Source organism: Pteronotus mesoamericanus, unplaced genomic scaffold, assembly GCF_021234165.1.
Source record: "Pteronotus mesoamericanus isolate MK-2021 breed Mesoamerican mustached bat unplaced genomic scaffold, CSHL_Meso_final contig_90, whole genome shotgun sequence".
Taxonomy (NCBI): domain Eukaryota; kingdom Metazoa; phylum Chordata; class Mammalia; order Chiroptera; family Mormoopidae; genus Pteronotus; species Pteronotus mesoamericanus.
Genome location: NW_026555277.1, coordinates 10785874 through 10806901, shown reverse-complemented (window position 1 = coordinate 10806901; position 21028 = coordinate 10785874). Strand labels below are relative to the sequence as shown.

Below are 21028 nucleotides of genomic sequence, written 5' to 3'. Positions count from 1 at the left end.
GCCCTCCGCCTGGGGTCCAGCGAGCTCAGAAGGAGCTCTGATGCTCCAGACAGAAATCTGGGTTTGCGAAGCCCTCCAGGTGGCTGTGGCGCTGCTGGCCACTGGAAACCAAGCTAAGATGCCGGCACCACCTGCTACTTCACGTTGTGGTGTTGCCGGTGGGGCTGGAATGAGGAGGACACGGAGTCATAGAGAAGCAGAAACTGAAAGCAAAATCAGGGCAGATGAAAAAAAAATGCACCCACTTACCACAACATACAGATACCTCTCGGAGAGCTGCCAACCGGCTGGAAAAATAGTGGTCTCTTCAGCCAGTCTTAACAGTATCTCTCGCGCTTTCTTCATATTTTCAGAATCACTGATGGTGCTGAGTTTTGTCACTGACAACAAAGAGTCTGCTTCCTTTTGAAAACCTAAGGTAAAAGAAATTTACCTGTCATAAAAAGAAGTCACAGGAAGGGACTGTCCTGCAGTAGCATCCTGGCAGGAGATCAAGGGACCCAAATGTGGACTCTGAACAAACATCAGAAAACTGAAGCCAGAGGCACCACTCACTCCATGTGCTGCTTCCCAGCACAGGGTGACTGGCTGGCAGTGTCTTTCGTTAAAATGTGTTCGCTATTTCTTCCTGTTTAACTTTTTCCTCAGAGTTAAACTTCAGATACTCATCCACCTCCTGCTTTGCCCTCTTTTGGTTTGAAACCCTCCTCCCACTCCCTGTCCTTCACCTCCTCCCCTGCCCCCAAAATTCCCACCTGCTTTTGCAATTTGGAAGCCAAAGAGTGGCTTCCAGGTCCTTCCTTTTCCAAGCCCAGGTTCCCTTCACCAGGGTAATATGGTTGGTTGGTTAAAACTACTTATCCAAAGGGATAAAAGACTCAAAGATTCAAACCTGCCTGGAGCAAATTACATTTTAAAAAAGAAGACTATTCAATCCCACCAACACTGGTTGAGTAAAGGGGGCAGAAGTCCTCCCATCCCACTGTGTCCCAAGTAAAGCAACAGGGGCTAGCAACTGGGTACCCAGCTTTCAGGGAGTGATGATGCCAAGGCGTCATGCTCTCTTTCAAAACAGAAGGACTGAAGACTTCAAAGGTATACATTCATTTTTAAACATTAAAGTGAGCTTATTTTATAATGTGAAGGCCACATGTATCATATCACAACTCCAGCAGAATTAAGAACAATCAATGCCCAATAGCTACTCTAATGCCGCAGGGGTTTTCTCCAACTTTGAAGCTTTGCTGCCTTGTAGGCTTTCTGAAAGTTCACATAAACTTTGTCGTACTCTTACAAAAAACAAAATGTTTCTTACAAATAATATCTCTCCCAACCTGCCTCCTCTTATACAGCTATTACTAATTGGTCAATTACTCCCAGATGATTCAGTCAATGCACTACACCCCCAAGATTGAGTGGTAGCGACCACATGATTCCATCACCCTGTGCTACTTGACACTGAGGACAGATGGGGTAACATATGGCGAAACGTGTCCTCAAGGCACAAGCCAGTGGTAACAGAAAGGTCCCGTGTTTATTCTGGGGGAGAAAGGAGGACAGGGTTGGGGAACTAGTTCACACACAAGAGCCATAAGTGGTAACTTACTGACATTCCTTTTACGAAAACCAAAGCAAAGAACGTGAAGCGAAATGATCACAACCGCCTATTTTTACCATCTCGTGATCACTTTCAGACTCACCTAAATCTTCTAAAATGCGTTTCCATTTATTTCTCACTTTCCTTCGAGTCTGTCGCAGGGTGTAGATATCATAGTTGAGTTTTTGCCATTCCTGTAGGAGAATGAAAATTCAGTTTCATTTTTACTCTTTGGCCTAAACTTCTACTTAATTCCCAAACGTAAGCTGTTTAAACACGTGTTTCTCCTCTTCACTAATTTTCAAAGTGGATCTAGAAGAAGAGGAGGAGATGGAGGAGACAAGAGTCAAGAGGAAAACACAGCCCACCGTCTCTGTATGTAGCGGAGATATGACACATTACATGAATTAGGATAATTCATTAAACTCTTCAAATTACCTACTCTCCCAACTTCGATGATCTTACCTGTAAAGTGGGGATAACAAATGTGAATGTCCCATTTGGGATTGTTATAAAGATTAAAGGCGTATAAAAGCACAACACCTGCACACAATAAAATCCGTGTATTATTAATGCCATTTTATAGATGAAGAAACTGAGACCCAAAGAAGCTAACTGGCTAATCTAATAACATCCAGCTAAAAGTATCAGAATTTATACTTAAATCCAAGATCTGACTCCAAAGTTTATGAGAAAAATGACATACAAAGAATGTATAAGCCGACATTCCCAAGCTTCTTGGTTCCCAGGCAATGTTTCCTTCACCATATCTCAGCATGGCTTTCTTTCATTTATATTCCCATGACACAATAAATCTCTCATGTACTCAGGAGAACTATCATAAGTTTATCATTCTGAAAACTTGTCTTTTGGGTTATAGGCCAACATGTTGACCCCAAAATAGAACTTGGGTCTTACAGGAGCATTAGATTCTTTACTGAGCTGTGCACGTCTTTTAAATGTTATTGAAATTTGTTTTTAAGGACTTTTATCTAGGTGGAACAGTCATTTTATAAAAATATACTTTTTTCTCTTAGCAAAACCATACAACTACCCTAAAGGACAGCTTGAAAGAACATCATTCTAAAATGCTCAATTCAAGACTCAAGTTTTACGATATTTTGACTCCTCTCACTGAAAATGTTTCAGTGCTGCTATTATTTTCCTACCAAGCCCCTTTCAAGGTTTGCCTTGCTCATTGCTAATCAATGTTCATGACTGGTTAAGAGAAATCAATTTAGTTGCCATTCAAAACGTAAAGATACCACTTGGAAAAAGGAAACTAGCAGAATACAGTGTGTTTTGTTATGACTGTGTTTTAGATCTGTATCTGAAAATATGCCATCGTAAGGTCATGGATTTCAGCTATTTTCTGGAAGTTAGGAAGTGGGGAATTTGAGCACTCTTTCCTGTTTTGTTTTTGGTTTTGACGAAAGTCATGCACACACATGCATGTGTTCAAGAGTGTGGTGACTGGGGATCAGGGATAAAGTCTGTGGCCCTAGTGGCCTAGAAGAAAGTAAAGTTAACTGAGTCATCTCAGAAATACGCACCCCTGACCTCATCTTTATCATCATGTGAAAGCGCACCTGTACAATTCCCCAGAGACCGTATACGTCATAAGGGGGAAAACTCAAGTATTGTCGTTTTCATTGCATGGGTTGTATTGTACTAAATTGACCACTCAGTATAAAGCATCTGGGAAAAGAGTATGGGTACTAGGATCCAGGCTGCCCAGGTTGGGGTCCCGGCTCCAAAATGTATTAACGGCTGACTCTAGGCAATTGTAACCTCACCTGCCTCAGGGCCTCACTTGCAATACAGGGTTAGTAACACCACCTAACCACATATGATTATTGAGAGGATCAAATGAGTTAATGCAAACCTAGAAAATGGACATTCTCCTCCAAATAATGTGGACACAACAAAGAAACAATCCTCCAAGACTCGGGGTGGTTTCCACTCTGAGGACTGAGGACATTACACAGTACAGCATGCAGTGTCTTGTGGATCCCCAGGGGAAAAACTGCCCTGCTCTTGGCGTCAAGTACAGTTTTTCTTTTCCTGAAAATTACTTCTTCTTTCTGGACATCGTGAATTTTGTAGGTGATCAGTTCCCACACTTACATAAAAATGTAGAGTCATTTCGTGAAAAACTTAAAGGTATTTTCAAATTAATCAAAAGTTTTTACTATGTTTATGTTCTTATTCATGGTGGTTCTCTTTCTTCTAGTGTGTGTTACCTTGCTGTACTTTCATGTAAGTTGCATTAAGTCCTTTTTGATAAAAGGAGGCATATAAATAAATAAACTATTTCACAGAGCGGCACTGTGTTCATTCCCAACGACACTGACCCTCCTCTTTGCTGGACGAAAAGCGGTCAGACTCTTAGTCACAGTGATGAGAGCCCCACCCTACGTCCAGAGATTTATTCACACAATCTTAAATTTTGTAACAAACCACTAGGTGGCTTCAGAAACTTGCGATTAAAAGTTTCTGCTAATTTTTCTTCCAGCTTCTTAGGCTTCTGTCTTAGACCAGTTCCCTCAACTAAGTGTAGCCAAATCTCTATTTTTTGGAGACACAGACATCCTTGGGCGATCGAGGCTTCAGATTTTTTTTTTTAATCTTTTTCTTCCTTCCGGTCACCTACCAGTTATTTTGCTATTCCGAGATACAACACTAAATGTTTCACAAATTCTTTCTGTTGCAGTGCCTGTGACTCTGATAAAGTGTTTGATGGAGAAGCAACAGTATGACATTTACAAATCTACTCAGGATGGACCCACACATGATGCATCAGCTGACTGGCACAGGAGAGGTGCTTGTTCAGTTTAGTAGAATGAAACTATGCATTTCTTATATCCACATTGTTACTGTCTTCTTTTGAGAGAATAGTCATAGATAATCATATGAGAGTATCTGGAAGTTTTGTGCAAAATTTAAAGTTCTAATACCAGCAGAAGATTGGGGAGCATTTTGCCTAAGAATTGGGTTTTGGTGAAATAAATATTAAGGGGAGAATTTTAATTCCTCTTTAACACCCAACCCCAAAGTACAGAACCTAAAATGACAAATAAAAAAATGGTGATTTATAAAATCTGCTATAATTTAAGAAACTATTTCACCTGTTCCCTGGAACTAGAGAAAAACAAGTTTTGTGATATCCTTCTACGATTTCTAAATTGTAACAATTTGTTTTAGACAAATAATTTGAAAATAACAATTAAAGCCCCATTAAGTATTCTTCACCAGTGAGCCGAAACTCGAATCCACTAGATATCAAAAGTAAAAGTCTTATTTTCTAAAATAAACTTTTGTTTTTCTCATAATTTCTGAAATAATACCTTGTGGCCAATGTGATGCTATGGCCCAAAACTTGGAACAATGAGTAAATTATCAAAGGTGTAAGAAAAAAATTAGTGCAGCATCAATTTCACAAGATAACAAGGAACCAGGACAAACTGAAAAACATGTGACTGAAAATGAATCACTGAAGATGCTTATAGCTGAATTCTTGAACTTCTCCTCTCTAGTGGTTGGCCAAATCAGATTAGGGCCGCTAGATAAGAAGGTTGAAGCAGCGACATGAAAGGCAGAACAAAGCTCAGTCTCCTGCAAACGTCCACAGCTAGTTGTCCTCCAGTTTCAGGTCCTGTGAGCTGGTTTTGACCTTGAGTTCTAATTTAAACTCCTGGGATCATTTTATGTTTATTTATACTATATTATTGTGAGGTGGTGGACAAACGGGACAGTAAAAAAAGTATTACTTACTTCTTGTTAAAAAGGTGATTTAGACAATTAAAGAAATGTACTCTAACCAGACATCACACAACCATCTTGAACTCTTAGGAACAACTTCAAAAGAGATCAATCTATTTTTAAATTACAAAAATAACATAATCACATAGAAATAAAAATTCAAAGAGAACAGAAGAGTATAAAATGAAAACTAAAAGTTTGCTTTCCCATTCTCCTCTTCATATCTTATTTCTCAGAGGCAGCCATATTTGAAGACTTCTTCCCTCTGCCCCTCCTCTTCCTCCTCCTTTTTTGGTAGCTTACACTACCAATTCCTCTAATATACTACCAATATATTTTAAACTTTCTTTGTATCCTTTGCTATGTAAAAAGAGTAATTTTGCTCTGCCTTCTCTCTCTCTCTCTCTCCAAAGTAGGGAAACAGATTATTGGTAGTATTCATGATCTGTCCCCTACAGCTGACATTTTACTGTCCCAAAGTAAAGTTGGGTTCTGGTAGCAAGGAGAGAAAGGAGGGATACAGACACTGGGGCAGCTAGCATGTCTGCAACTAATACGTCTGCCACATGTAAACATTTGATATTCGCTTCCCCAACATCTATATTCCTCTTCCCCGATCAATCTGGGTGTCAAGTTTACCTAGATTTTCCTTTGGAGAACCGTTACTCACATTCTCAGCCTTTAGTGTACACTGACTGGCTTAAGCCAACAAACCCAACTTTGGCTGTATATTAGAATCATCCAGGGAGCATTTAAAAATAGCAATGCATGAGATCGCCTCCCAAAACAATGAAATCAAAATCTTTTGAAGGGGTTCCAGATTTGAAACCCAGTAACCAAAGCCAATCGGCCTATCCCATTGGCTCAAGTATGGACACATAACTCAACTCCAGCCAAGGAGATGCAACAGGGTCCATGGGGTATCTGGGACCAACCAGGGATTGTGTTCTCTCTTGTGATATGAAGACACAAAATCCAGAACTACTCCTATCATTTTAGTGCCCTGAGAAGAGCCAGCCTAAGAAAGAAGTCTACCCTCAGAGGAGGACAAATATGAACCAATCACAGAGAAACAGAGTCAAAGGACATACTGGGCCTCAGGATCAAATCTCTTCTGAAGCCAATCCAACTTCTGGAGCTCTGTTTTCTAAGCCAATTCTTTTTAGTTTTGGAGAACTAGAGTTCTTTTTCTGGTCCTTGCATCTGAAAGATTCATGTCACAAAGTCCACTAATTACGTACATAAACAAAAGAGAAACTATAAATTCTGCACAAAATACTAGTCTTCTATTTTCCTACCTCTAGTTCCTAGGGTTAGACAGCATACACACCTATTTAGCAGGGGATGGATATGGTTTACAGAGCATAGTGTTAATGGCTCTGCCTGCGTCTCTGCCTTTCTGTCCCAAGAATGCCTTAGGCAATGCCATAGACACAAAACCAGTCCTTTTCTTTATCCAGGAATTGCTTTATGGTATTCCCTCCCCGAGGCCTCCAAATTCTGTCCATCAGAGCAGAGCTTCTGTTGTTAAAACAGGGGAGAGGAGGTGGCTTATACCTAAGTGGCTAATTTCTTCTGAAGATCCTGGGGAAAAAGGTCTAACATTGGCTTAACTACTCGACTCCCTTGCTTACAATAGTATGTTGAATCCATCTGGCTGGATCTAATAACCAGTTCAAAGTTAACTTTGATTCAACAACTATGAGCCAAAATCTATTCACCACCTGAAACCCAAGTATTGTCTTATGTTTTTCTTGGAAGGTGAAAAACCATCTTCAAAGAAAGATATTCTTACATAGGCTCAAATCTACTTTATCTTCTTCATTCCATACCCAAGATCTGATAACCACAAACTGAACTTTAAGAAGTGATCCTTAGTATATCTGATCTGCGTAAAAAAACCTAGTCAAGAAGGTCTTCCTGAAATTTTACATGAAGTTATATAACTTTCCCCATACGTGACTACTAACAAATTCAAATCAAATCCAGAGTGACATACCCCCTAAAAAAAACAACAAAAAACTACTTATTGTTTCTTTCCCAACCCAGTTTCTTTTTTCTTCTGCATTTATTGTTTATTTACTTAAGTTAGGTAATACGTTTATATAAATCACAATTTAAAAGTACTAAAGGCTCCTCCCCCAGGCACATATCCTCTATATAAGTAATAAATGTTACCAATTTCTCCTGTAACTTTCCATTTTTTCCCCATAAGTGGTAGTGTACTGTATCCTGTACTTTTCACTTAATAATATATTTTAGCAGGCTGTATTAGAAGATAAGGCTCTAAACCCTTCTTTAAAGTGACTTGTTGACCATCTGGTATTCACAGAAACAGAATGTTCATAAACATGTATCTGCTTTATAGAAAATGGTGCCCTAAAAATTACAATATTAAAACTAGAAAATGCCTTAAGACTTTTTGCTTCTTAGTCATCCTTTCTAACATCACCATCAGAAAGTATTAAGTAAGTACCCACATGTGTCATGCACTATATACATCCCTTTAGAAATTTCCACTTCAACTCAATGCTAACATTAAGAGAAGACACCATACAACTGTGTCTACGACAGCATCGCATTACAAATATTAAACATCTAAATCAAGGAACTACAAAGGGGATAGTAGCCAAATACTTTTACTTAAAAGTGACAGTGTCTTGCTAAAATGAATTCTTTGAACATTGTAACTGTTATCTCTTTCCTTTTAATTTTCAGCAATTCACATCATCTTATACTACTGTCCACTTAAAATGAAGAGAAATTTTCTAAAAGATAGAAAAATCACATTGAATGCTTCTTCAATTAGTTTTCTTTCATTGGGTATGTAGTGGAAAATATCAGATAAGAGAAAGACATGCTCTGTATGGAGGGGGAATCTGGATTTTAACAAGCCTGTAACAGATTTGCCCGTCTTTGCTTTTCACAGAAATATGTGAGGTGGATAATGTAGAATAGCGTAGTGTCGCAGCTACTGAAGAGTACTCAAAATGGTTGCTATCAGTCTGGAAAAAGGTATTTAGTAATGCACCACAGGGCTCAGGTTCATCGTTTTTATCAGTGACTTCAGGAAGTCAAAAGTCACAAAAGTAGGAGAGAGCTAATATATAGAATGAGAGAATAAAGATTTGAAACATAACAAATTAAGGCCTATGAAATAAAACCTGCAGGTCAAAATTATTAGAAGTAAGTAAAAATACATCCTACCCACTCTTAGGTTGAAAAAAAAATCAACACAGTCCACGTACCAGATACAAGGACCTTCCTACATAACAGTTCATGTGAAACGTTAGTTTTAGAGGAAGTCATGAGAAAGAAGATCAGTATTAGAAGGAACTTTCTATTTGGAATGAAACCTTTGTAAGATAATGAGCTCTCCATCACTGGAACCCTGAGTTATAATTTATATAGAAATATATAACTTATAATTGCTAGAAATATAACTCCTATCGGCTCTTTCAACATAATAAATTTTTCTTGTATCACCTGACAAAATCCAAAAAGGATTTGAAGATACTTACAAAAAAGAGGGTGGTTAAATAGAAAGATAGATAGATAGATAGATAGATATAGACAAACAGTTAGATGGATGATAGATAGAATATTTTTAGAGTACTTACTACTTCCCAGGTACTACTCTAAGCTCTTTACATGTTCTTACTTAGTTCATTCTTATAATATGATGTGTTATTCTACAAGATGGATATTGTTATAACATCTTTAGAATAAGAAACTGAGGCTCAGAGAGGTGAAGTAACTTGCCCAAGTGCTCACACCCATAAATTGGAAGCTGGGATTTCAAACCCAGGCAGTCTGGTTGTCAAGTCAATGGACTTATGCACTGTCCACACTACCTCTTAAAACAGGAAGGGAGAGGGGTGAGCAAGGTGGGAAGGGAGGAAAGGAAGTAGATGAAGAGGAAGAAGACAAAAAAGCAGTTGATTAAAGAAGGGGCAAACCTGAAGCCACAGCAGCTGTGCCTGAGGAGAAACTAAGAAATTGTAACTTGAAATCTTGGGAGAAAAGAGAACTTTTCTAGAGGCAGACTCCCAGGCCAAGAATATTGCTGAACCCAAGAACATCCTCAAGCGTTGGCTCTCTGGGACACCGTGTCTGAGCCTTCTTTTGGGGACTTCAGTTCTCCCCTCCTCAAGGCAGGTGAAAGGACCTCAACCCCCTCCCACTTTCCCACACTCCTCCACATTCCCTTCTGTCTAGCTAGCAGCCACTTCATCCCTGAGGAGTGAGACACAGGCAAAACCATTCCCTTCAACATGTGGGGATGATGCGTGGTGAGGAAAAGAGGAAGTTGCAAAGTTTTGAGATTCTGAGGACCAGGAGAAAAGATCACTATTTTGGACTGGGCTGTGCTTGTCTGCAACAGAGAGCTGTGGAAAGTCCCATGCTTTTCTGCGACAGTGTTTCAGGCGGCAGGGCTGAGAACACCTTGGGTTTCTTACACCTACCTAAGGCACTTCCTCTGCTCCTCCCCTCGGATGCCCCACCTCTCCCTTCAAAAAAATCCCCGTTACATTATTTCCCTTTCCTTGGAGAAGTCGCTGGAGGCTCATCTCCCATGCTGGCAAGATGACAGGGTTACCAGAAAGCCCAATTCAGCAGTCCAGCCCAGTCCTGCTCAGAGCTCATATGACAACTACTTTCACTGGCTCATATGATGGGCCTCCCCCTCCCACAGCCAATCGGCTGGCACCTCTGAGCAAACACCGAAGAGCTCAAACCTTATATGCCAAATCCAACAGAAAAAGGGTTTTCCAAGGAACTAGATCCCTCTTCTGAAGGGGACAGCTGGTTTCAATGACGTGAGCAGCCAGGACGCCCTTGCCTGAAGCCTGCTACTTCCTCAAGCTCCATCCCAGTCTCCACCTCTCTTTACGCTGCCACATGTCTTAAAGGGGGAGCTTCCACTTGCTGTTCTCACTTCCTCCTCATCCCCCTACTCACCAGCCCCTTACAGTCAGCCCTTTTCAGATGTGCTGCCCACATAAAGTGCTAAGGTACTTTCCCCGCCTTCCTCGTGTCATTGGTGACCGAATGAGGTGTCTCATAGTCCCTTCTGAAGGCCTTCACCTTTTCTAAAGCACTACATCCCGATGGCCATCTCTTCTTAACATGCCTTTCCAGGCTTCTGTGGGAAACAGAACAAGGAATGAGCATCTATTTCAGACCCACTCGGTACAGCAGGCCTGGACTCCTCCACCACTCTGCCAGGTGGTACTAGAATCGCTGTGCAGTGGGGACAAGGTTCAGCGTCTCGTCCAGGGGCATTCAGCAGCAGGTCTGAGATTCGGGACCTGCCGCCCCACAGTGGGTCCTCCAGCTGAGCTTCCTTACTCCCCTCCCTTCTCTGTGCAGGTCTCCCTTCTTCCTTTCATACCCTCCCCTCCTGAGGCTTTGTCTAGGGCCCTCTCCTCATCTCCATCTCTGTGGTAATTTCCCCTTGTGCTCCACATTCTGTTGTCACTCCCCAGTCTCCATCTTTTGCCCTGACCCGGAGCCCCAGCTCCAGGTTTCAATTTCCCTCTTTCTGCTGGGTATCTCCATGTGGAGGAGCCGCCACTCAACAGAGTCTGATTCCCCCATCAGCCTTTACCAGGCCAGTGTCTTCTCTTACGTTCCCAACTTGGGCATCTCCTGCTCACTCCCCTTCAATCCCGCCTTCTGAATCCTTATCAGTCATTTAACCCTGTTGGTCCCCACTCCTCACAAATTCCCCTTTTCTGTATTCCCACGGCTTCAGGCTTCATTGGCCTGAACAGCTGCACTACTGGTCCCTGTGCTCCCAGAGGCTAACGTCTCCAATCTCCTCCCAACCAGCTGTCTTCCTGAAGGTGCAACTGGGTCTTTTTCCTCCTGGAAATTGTTGGTGGTTCCACACCACTTACTGAATACTGAATAAAGTTTCAATCCGGAACAGGGTCTCTGTGATCTGACTTTCCAGTCTTGTTCCGACGATGTCTCTCTGCTCACAGAGAACCCCCGCCACAGGGGACCACCAGTCTATGCTTGAGTGCGCCTTGAACTCGTGTGCCTTTGACCATGTTCTCATACTTCCTCATTCCATTGCCACCTAATCCCATCCACTCTTCACAGCTCAGCTTAAATGCTACCACCTTGAGAAGACTTCACCTTTCTTACTAGTTGAATGCAATTGCTTCTTCTTTGAAATTCCTCAGCCTCTTTATGAAAATTGTTGTAGAGTTATTTACTGTATAGATATTGCTCTACAGGTATTTGTAATGGCTCCTTCACTACTGGATTGCAGGTTCTGTGGATACAAGATTCATCCATGTCTTATACATCTTCTATAGAGAGCAAGCCTCCAATGGGTTTTCTGAGCTCAAATGAATATGACAATTCATCTAAAGGCCACATTCTGCCAATGACTGAGTGCCCACTATAAACTAGAAAGCAACACAAAATTTTATTAGAAGGAGTCACTTGGGTTCTAATTCATGTGTATTCCAAACGAGACAGGTTTCTATAATCAAGATATTTTAATTCTGTATTTTTGGGAAACAGAATACATGCAAGAAAGAGGAAATAAAACAAAATAACCCATCTATCTCTTCCACTCAGTGCCTGAGCAAGCATTTGATATTTGGAAAGTACTTTTCACATGTCTCTCTAAATAGTAATAGATATTGAGGCTGCACTGCAGCAAGCACTCTGTTATGTGTCATCCCAGGCATCAGAAAATCAGATCAGACGGGTTCATGGGTTTTTTTTTTCCTAGAGAGGTATTAAGTGTTGCTCTAGGAAGTTAAATAACTCAGATGAGATCTCGAAGCTATTAAGTAGGGAACCTAGAATTTATTTACTTATTTGGGGGGGGGGGTTAGAACTTAAACTGGGGTCTGTCTGACTCCATAACCCACACTCCTCCCAATACCCTAAGCCGCATTTAATTAGGCCTAAATTTAGTCTACTACATTGTCCTTCCCTGTCACCAATGTGGAAACTGGGACACAAGGAGAGAAATGGAACATAATGTGCGGGGGCTTCTAAAAGTAGCTTCTGGCACAGCCACTGAGGTCCAGAACGCAGAGACTCCCATCTCTGTTCCCCCACTGCCCCTGGCTGACACAGCCCTCACTCCAGCAGGAGGTGGGACAATGCAATCAGATCCCAGGGCAAGAGGGCAGACTAGTGAGACTTGCCGGAAAGAGACGCGAGAGTCCATTACACAGAGGGAAGCTCAGAGCTTCCTTTAAACACAGCTGATTCTGGACAGCATCAAGGCCACCTACCCAGGAGGGGCATCCTCTTTCAAGAGTATAAAAGCCTATTCTCTCCATCCACCAGACAGGGCGTATAAGTGGGAAAGATAAGATTGTGTTTCTCTGTTCCTAGACAGCTGGTCCGCTCATTAGCTTTCTGCTTCCACCTCGGCCCAAATGGCACAGGATCCAATGACAGCGCAGAGAAAGTCAGTGTATTGGAGGATAAACAACAGGCTAAAGAACCTTGGAGAAGGAGGTGGTAGGGAGTGGAGGCCATGAAGGGGCCAATGTCCGGGGACCTGGCACTTAGGTCAGGGGGGCTCCAGAACTTGAAGGGCTCTCCAACACCTCCCAACAAGGGCTGGCTTGACTGCTTCCGCCCACACATTTCATCACTCTGAAGCACCCATTCTGAAAATGGTCTATCTGTTGGTAACTAGGGCCTACGGAAATGAGCCTTTTTAGTTGGGTAGGTCAAACTGTGAGGTGGTTGTCTCTCCCCAAGCCTCACCAGATCCACCAATTCAGTGAGATCAAAACAAGCCTCTGGGTTATAGATTCATACCTGAGTCTCCTCCCTACCGACCTTTCAGAGTGATCTACTTGCCCTTTCTCTGAATCCCAGGTGAAGCTAAGCCTTAGTTGGGGGTTGGCCTGCTGTGCTGACCACTAACCCCTGAATCCCTACCCCAGCTGTTCTGATTCTTAACAGAAAATAAAGGGAAACTTTTCCTAGGTTTGGCAGCTTGGGCAGTTTGACTCTACATTCCAGGCAGAGCCTCAAACCCAAAATATCATCCAAGGCTTCCTGCAGTTTCTTCTCGGGACACCTTGGAAAGGCACTTCCAGACCCTGATAGCTAATGCAGTCTCACTGCCCTCTGCAAGGCTCCTGTGTTTTGACCTAGAACTAGAGCAAGAATTTTGACCTAGAACAAGTCAAATGCAAATGCCAAGTAATGCTTTTCCAACTCTCCCTGTTTATTTTTATTCCACAGCTCTGATGGAGTTCTGGAAACAGACTGCTTTGCAGCCAGAGGCCCCTGACCTAATTCTTTATTTGGTTTTAACCAGATTAAGCCAAGGGATAGCTCACAGCTCCTGTTGGGAAGTGTGCCAACAAAGCCATGGAATGGGGCTGCTAGGCAATGAGATTTCCAATCAGTTTTGTTTAATATGGGGCGTTCTAGCCCATGAACAGCTTTAGCATTAGGAGAAGGGCCAAATTCAGGATTTGGCCAATGCTTCCAGTAGAAAGAATGTGATATTGTTATTTCCAATCAACTAGCAGGAACCAAATCAGAGCTCTGCTGCTCCAGTCTGTGCTGGCAGGGAACAAGGACAATGAGTTGCTGTCACCAAAGGCAAAGGATAATAAGACTGAATTCCTGATCATGGAGAAGAAAGGGGAGCTTGAATTTCTGGCAAGACAGAAATAGAAATAGCCAGTTCATTCAATTGCTATGTACTATGGAGGAAGGCTGCTTCTTCAAAATACAGAAGTAAGTTTAGATTTAACAATGGGTTGTATGAATCAGCATGACATCTCAAAGATCTGGCTATCCCTCAGCATCTAGCCTTGTGCTGGGCAATACTGCAGCCACTGGTCACACATGGCTGGAGAGCACTTGGAGTGTGGCTTTTCCAAATCAAGAAGTGCTATGAATGAAAAATACGCACTGGGTTTTGAAGACATAATACCAAAAAACAAAATAAAATAAAGTATCTCATTAACAGCATTTATATTGATTACATGTTGAAATTGTTACTGTAGGTAGTTAGCTAATTATTAATCAGAAAGGGGAGCAAGGGAATTTGACACAGAGTTTAATAAACCAGGGAGCATAAGCCTGTTTTACCAGGAAGCTACAGCTTCCCACCCCAGGAGATCACAGCATTGGTCCTGCAAGGGGATTAACACTCCTCCCTGTCCCCAATCTGGTACTGCTTTGTTGTGGGGGCAGCGGGGGAAGAGGGGCTGAGTAGGGCGGCACCAGGGGAGGTACTTCACCATAGAGGCCTGTCAGTCTAACTAGGGGGTGTGGACCCATCCAAAGCTGCAGAAGCTTGGAAAATTAATTGGTTATTTTGAAAAAACACCTGGTCCGTCCCAAACCCAAACTAATATAACCCTAGGGGAACAAAGACCTCTCTCTCTCTCCCCCCCCGCCCCTGCCCTCCCTCCCTCTCTTTTGGTAATGCACTGGCCCCAACTGTCTGCATTCTCTCTTGCCCAGGAGCATGAAGCATGCGTGTCTAGCAGCTACTGGTGCCCGCAGCAGATGGTGTGGGCTCCGAAGAACGGAGCTTTAAGATGAAGCAGAAACTGTTGATACTGGCTTTTGCTTTGGCCTTGCTGAAGGCACAGCTGGACATTTTTTTCATGGCAGGATGAAGGGAGATGAGAAACTGGACACCCAGGGGCAGGTTTCCACCTGAATAAACCGTCTTTGCCATACCACAGTCTCCCGGGTGTGGGCTCTTGGAATGCTTTCTTCAGGATCCTGTGAAAGAGCCTGATTTCCATCGACAACAGAATGATAATATTTTGGATGTATTTGGTTACAATATATTATTAAATTTAACTTCACTTGTTTCTTTTTACTTTTTCAATGCAGCTACTAGAAAATTTAAAATTACTTCTGTGGCTTGCATTATATTCTTGCTGAATAGCGCTGATCTAGAGAATACTATCCCTAATTGTTTAATTTCAAAGTGTGACAAAATTTGCAAAGGGATACCTCTTTAGCCAAATCCCACCAGAAAGCACTCATGTGGGTCCCTAAGGGTTGCATGTTCTTTCCAGGTGAGAGTGTAATAGTGTTTACATCTCAGGGTAGAATTATGTACGGGTGACTTTTTTTTTCTCTTATACGGTCCCAATCTTCCACAATGGTTAGGTACTTCTTCTTTAATCAGACCCAAAACTTTAAAACCCCTAAGAAGTATTATTTTTACAACTTCCTTTGTTAATATAACTTGGTGTCTAATTACCTCCAAAATGGAATAGTCTTCTTATGGGTACTACTGTAATTTGAAATTTATTTAGAGAAGTCTTTACTATTTTTCTGATTGGCAACTCACTGACCTTAGCTCACTTGATTTCAGTAAGTTCTGTTAATTGAAAATCCTGTTGATAAATTTGCAAGTTCCTGTGTGTGTCCCAGTATTTAGGTGAAAACACTGTTGCTTGTGTGGGGCAGTTACTCTGTATTCAGGATCCCTGCCAACTTCAAAGAGAAGGAGGGAAGCAAGGGCACACAGCAAGAACAAAGTAATGACCAGGAAGGACCATACCCAGCAGAGTGGAGATCTCTCCGGGGAGAGGTGAGGGGAATGGGCATTCAGCAGAGCCAGCCAGAGACACAAACAGGGAGACAGACAGAAATTAGGAAAGGACACTTGCTTTTATAAACTAACAACCCTCAAGATCTGAAAGTTTCTTGTTTTTTTTTTTTTTAAACCCAAATAGTTCTCATTGTAATGGTAATCATTTTTGTAACTATTCTTCTTGCATACCTTGTCACCAGGGACCCTCTTTACAATTGCTCTTCATTTATTCCAAAGCTGTGAAATTGTTTATTCCTGCCTGACACTAAATAACCCCAGTGCTTTTCATCTTACCCCCAAGGAGGAAGGAGTTAAAACAGCTGGCCCTTGATTCAGGGGGCGGTGTGTGTGTGTGTGTGTGTGTGTGTGTGTGTGTGTGTGTGTGTGAAAACAGCTGGCCCTTGATTCAGAGGGTGTGTGTGTGTGCGTGTGTGTGTGTGTGTGTGTGAAGGAGTTAAAACAGCTGGCCCTTGATTGAGTGTGTGTGTATGTGTGTGTGTGTGTGTGTGTGAAGGAGTTAAAACAGCTGGCCCTTGATTGAGTGTGTGTGTATGTGTGTGTGTGTTTGACGTGGGGAGGATGACCTCCCGGGAACAAGGAAAGAAACAGGTGACCCTATCTAATTTCATTATCAGCTGAACCTGCTGGTAACTCGAGGAATGCTATTTGCTAGGAGGAAGAAACCTTATTTACAGAGTGTCCTTAACAAAACGTCTCTGGTCAAAGGATTACTTTGACTCGGGTACCCGACATCTTCAAGGTATGGCTCCCTGGAGAATGTCGCTATACTGAAAAATAATGAGGAGCTATGCAATGGAGCCCTTCATAATATAAATGCTTTTGACCATGTGAGATAATCCAGTGAACCTCATTTAGACTCATCCAACATTCTGAGTCAGAGATGCCCATCCTGTGCGGGAATGGGGTCTTAGGGGCACATTCTCAATGTCCCAGACCTCTGTCTGTTCCATCAGAGGCTCTCAATTGCCTGTGTCTTTGAAAGTATCAGTAAAGCTTGAAACTGGGAAAGATCCATGATCCACATGAATCCACTCTGAAAATGTGTCTTGCACGCCTCACCTCCCTCCCCATCACTTGACTCCAACTTTTTAATTCTTCTATATTTTATTGTCTACCATAGACTTCTAAATTATCTATATCCTTTTAAAGACATAGAACTGCAAACTAAACCACTTCCCTAATCACACCAAGCACATCTCCAACCCAAAGTCACCCCGAACCTACCACAAGAGGTACAGTTGCTTGTCTACATCACCTGCCCACAAAAGGGTTCTTTTAAGGAGTTGTTATTTAAGGTCAAATCTTATAAAACTATTCTCCTTACAATTCCAGTATCTCACTCACTGTCCATTATTAGTCCCCCCAACAATCTTCAACTGAGCCTCCAGGTGCTGCCTCCCCAACTCAAATATTTGGGGGTTACTCTGACAAAGCCTCAAGCATGATGTAATGCTACAGCCTCAAGGAAAAATAGTCACGTAAGACGAAGCAATCCTATAATTGTCTGGACACTCACTGGTTAACATATTTGTGTATAATTACTTTAGTCTTTATTGGCTATTCCAGACACATGGATGACCCTTTGCCAAGCCAATTGGGAAGCCTCCTGGTGAACCCTGAATTGGGCCACCATGTCCAGTTTTCAAGACCTTTGCTTCATCAGTCATCTGCCTGGTTCCTTATCACTAGGGCAAGCTCTCATTAATTCAAACAAAGCCCCTAACACAGTTTCTGTGCATTGAAAACCTAGAATGTAATCGGGGAACCGTGGTGTGGCACTAATCTGTAGTACACTTAACATGTCTGGGAATTACAGTGTATATAGATTGTTATATAGTCATTTTTGGAAAGAAGACTCAATGTTACGCACCCGTAAGTAAAAAGGCTAGAAGAGTCTCTCAGTTTCTAATGAGGGTCTCTTCTTCCAAAGATAATCAAGGTAGGGGGTGGGAGGGACGCAGGAAGCCCTCTTCAAAAGGGCTGGTGATGTGTCCTTTTTGTGGGAAAAATTGAATCCACAGAATCAAGTGAGCCAAGTCCACTGAGCACAAAACCAAAGGCAAAGCTCGAATGAGGGCCTCAGTCAAAGAGTATTTTAGGGTTTACGACTCATAAAGTCTCCATGACAACTATGCATCTTTGTCACTGTAGCACTAAAGCAGCCCAAGACAATGTGTAAACAAATAGTCGTCTCTGTTTTCCAGTACAACTGGATTCCACTTGTGGGCTACAGTTTGTCTAGAATGTGGACAGAAATGTGGCCTGGAGGGATCCAATCTACCTGCGTTGCTCTCGGAAATATCCCCAACCTTCATTCCAAGCAGAGTACACACATCTCATTCAAAGGTCACAAATGTGGTCAAGTGAAGTCCTTAAGATGCAGGTGCCCAGGAGCATAACATGTAATGCTTCTCAGGTTAAAAGCCACCTCACTTCTCCATAGTTCACAAGCCTTTAAATATGGGGACTTTTGAGGTATGTCCTCCATACTTCCCTCTGTCAGATGACCAAACAGGCCCAGAGAGATTGATTGAGTGGCTCACTCAAGGTCACCCAGCAAATCAGCCACAGAGTCAGGAGCCAGTAGTGGAGTTGGGCCCGAACCCCAGGAATCCCACCTACTGGGCCACACTTGTCCTACTGCTCTGTGAAATAAACATCTGCTTTACTTTTTAACACCTGCTGCCATTGGTAACAGAGTGAAGTGGATGAGCTTTCAAACTTGGAGACTCATTTTTCCAGGGGATAACTCATGCAGAAGCAGCATAAAATAACTGCGAATGTAAGGATGCCTTTCTCCTTCTGCCTGGTCCCACTCAAAGCTTGTGGGACACCTCAAAGAAATCAGAGGGATCAAGGAAACCAAGTTGTTCGAACATGATTTCATTTATCGTCTACTACCATCTCAGTACCTTTTGTTTCTAGAAGTCTCCTCTTCTTTTTAGACCTGCCCCAGTGCCCAGGGCCAACAGCGCAGGGGCCCTCCTGCCCAACCTCCCCCTCCATACCCTGCACTCAAACTTATCAGTCCTGGACCCTATTCCTTTGAAAAACTAAACTGTGCTGACCTATTAATCATGTGTAATTTTTAGCTAAAATACAACCAATCAGTCTCTAATAAGAATTAATTGCTTATTATCTGGAATTGCTCCCAGATATCAAACTTGAGTTTTCGAGGGGCCTTTTAGTAGCTCAATACAGTGTTTTTGAAATTATATTGGGTGGCTTTTCCAAAGATGCCTGCAGGGCTGCCCTTAGATGGGGAGGCTTAGGCTTTTATCCCTACTTCAACCAGAGCACTTTTTTCAGCTTCCTGGTAGGTCTCCTTGGGGGTAGGGGGTAGGGTTCCAAAGATAACAAAAAAAAGTTTAAAAACCACAGACATATGCCAAAGCATCGACCCATGGTCAAGATCTCAGTCACGATGCCAACGCAGATGCTACTTTAAGGGTGTGTCAAGAACTGTGAGCCATCTGCCATTTGACTCTTTCCCAGGCTAACAAGTTCTCCTGCTTCAGTTTCATGCGTGCTGTCAAAAAACACGAGACTCCTGGGTCAGAGACAATTGACCCAACAATAGCAGACCAGCATGTTTTATGCAAACTCTCTAAGCCAGGATTCTAACCCAGTAACAAGAAGTAGACCAAATAATACTGGTACATGCATGTGCACTAGGCTGTATTACAGGAAAGGATCCCTGAACTAAAGAAACCTGAATCTTTTCCAGGGGGCAATAGGCCTGCCTGCCCTTTGCTCTAGAGAGAGACCTACACCTCCTAGGATGTTCACTGTGCACACATCCTCGAAAAGACTCCCCAGAAGGAAGGGCAGACAGTGCTTTGCTCACAGCATGCCCAGAGGCCAAGAGACACATGGAGAATTATCTCTCAACAGGGAGAGAGGGCCAGGCCTGCTCAGGACTCCCAAGGACTATGAGCTTCCCAAATTGGGAGTAATGGCAGGTCAAAGAGAAAGAATAAATCTTACAAAAGGACAGATAGCATCTTCTATTTGTTTAGTTCAAAAGTGTACCGCATCCCTCTAAGAACAAAATTCAGAATCTTCACCATGGCCTCCTGGCCTCCATGACCTGGTCCTTGCTAGTCTTCCAAGGAGCACGTGGTACAGCTTCCTCCCTCACTCCCTCTGCTGCAGCCATGCTGGCCTTCTCACTGCTGCTGGCATCTACCTACCACGCGCATTCCTTCCTCAGAGCCTTCGCAAATGCTGTTCCCTCTGCCAGGAACATCCTTCACAAGGCTCATTCCCTCACCTTACTCAGATCTCCACTTCCGAGCCCAGAGTCACCTTCTGTTCCCTCACTTTGTCTTATGTGCCTTCAAAGTGCTTATCACAACCTACCTTATATTAATTTGTTATTGTTCTCCTTTCAGTAGAATGGGAGCTCCCTGAGGGCAGATCCTTTGTTTACTGCTATACCCAAAGGCCTACACCTGATCAAACAAAACAACTATTTATCATCATATCAATTGTATGTCTACCATTATGAATTGAATTGTGTTCCCAAAAATTCATATACTGAAGTCCTAACCCCAGGACCTCAGAATGTGACTCTTTTGGGAGATATGATCTTGAATGAAGCAGTAAAGTTGGAATGAATTAGGGTGGGCCCTAATTCAATGTGACCAATGTCCTCATGAGAAGTAAGGTGTCAGCTGCCATGACTAGTTAAACATTACGCACAGTCAACTGTTATCCCAGCCTGGAGGCAGTTCAATAGCAAAGCAACACTCCAGAGCATTTCAGCATGTGCTCTCTGTGGTTGCCATAGACCCAGAGGAGCTTTCTATTCCCCAAACATCACATTAAAGCAGGCAACAGATAAATGCTATGTCATGTATTAAAATGTTAAGGTGAAGACTGAGGCATTCTCTGTTTCTGAACACTCAACAATCAAAAGCCTGGGTACATGTGAGCCTCAGCCAGTTCCTCTTCATGATCAACTCTAACCATGTGTCAGCAGCAACATGTGCACAGAGACAAACACAGACAGGTGGGAATATTCTAAGCAAGCAAAAGGAAAGAAAGGACGGATGAAACCAGCAGAGGGCTGCTCG

At 42.6% G+C, this 21028-nt stretch overlaps 1 protein-coding gene across 1 annotated transcript in view; it reads right to left on the bottom strand.

Annotated features, from left to right (window-relative positions):
• Positions 1 to 21028, bottom strand: part of MREG (melanoregulin) — a 50795-nt gene that overhangs the window by 2330 nt on the left and 27437 nt on the right. The window contains exons 3-4 of the mRNA XM_054585682.1: positions 1701 to 1791; positions 250 to 413 (exon numbers count right to left, since the gene is read on the bottom strand). Coding sequence (XP_054441657.1) covers positions 250 to 413; positions 1701 to 1791 — 255 coding nt within the window. The remainder of the gene's footprint in view (positions 1 to 249; positions 414 to 1700; positions 1792 to 21028) is intronic.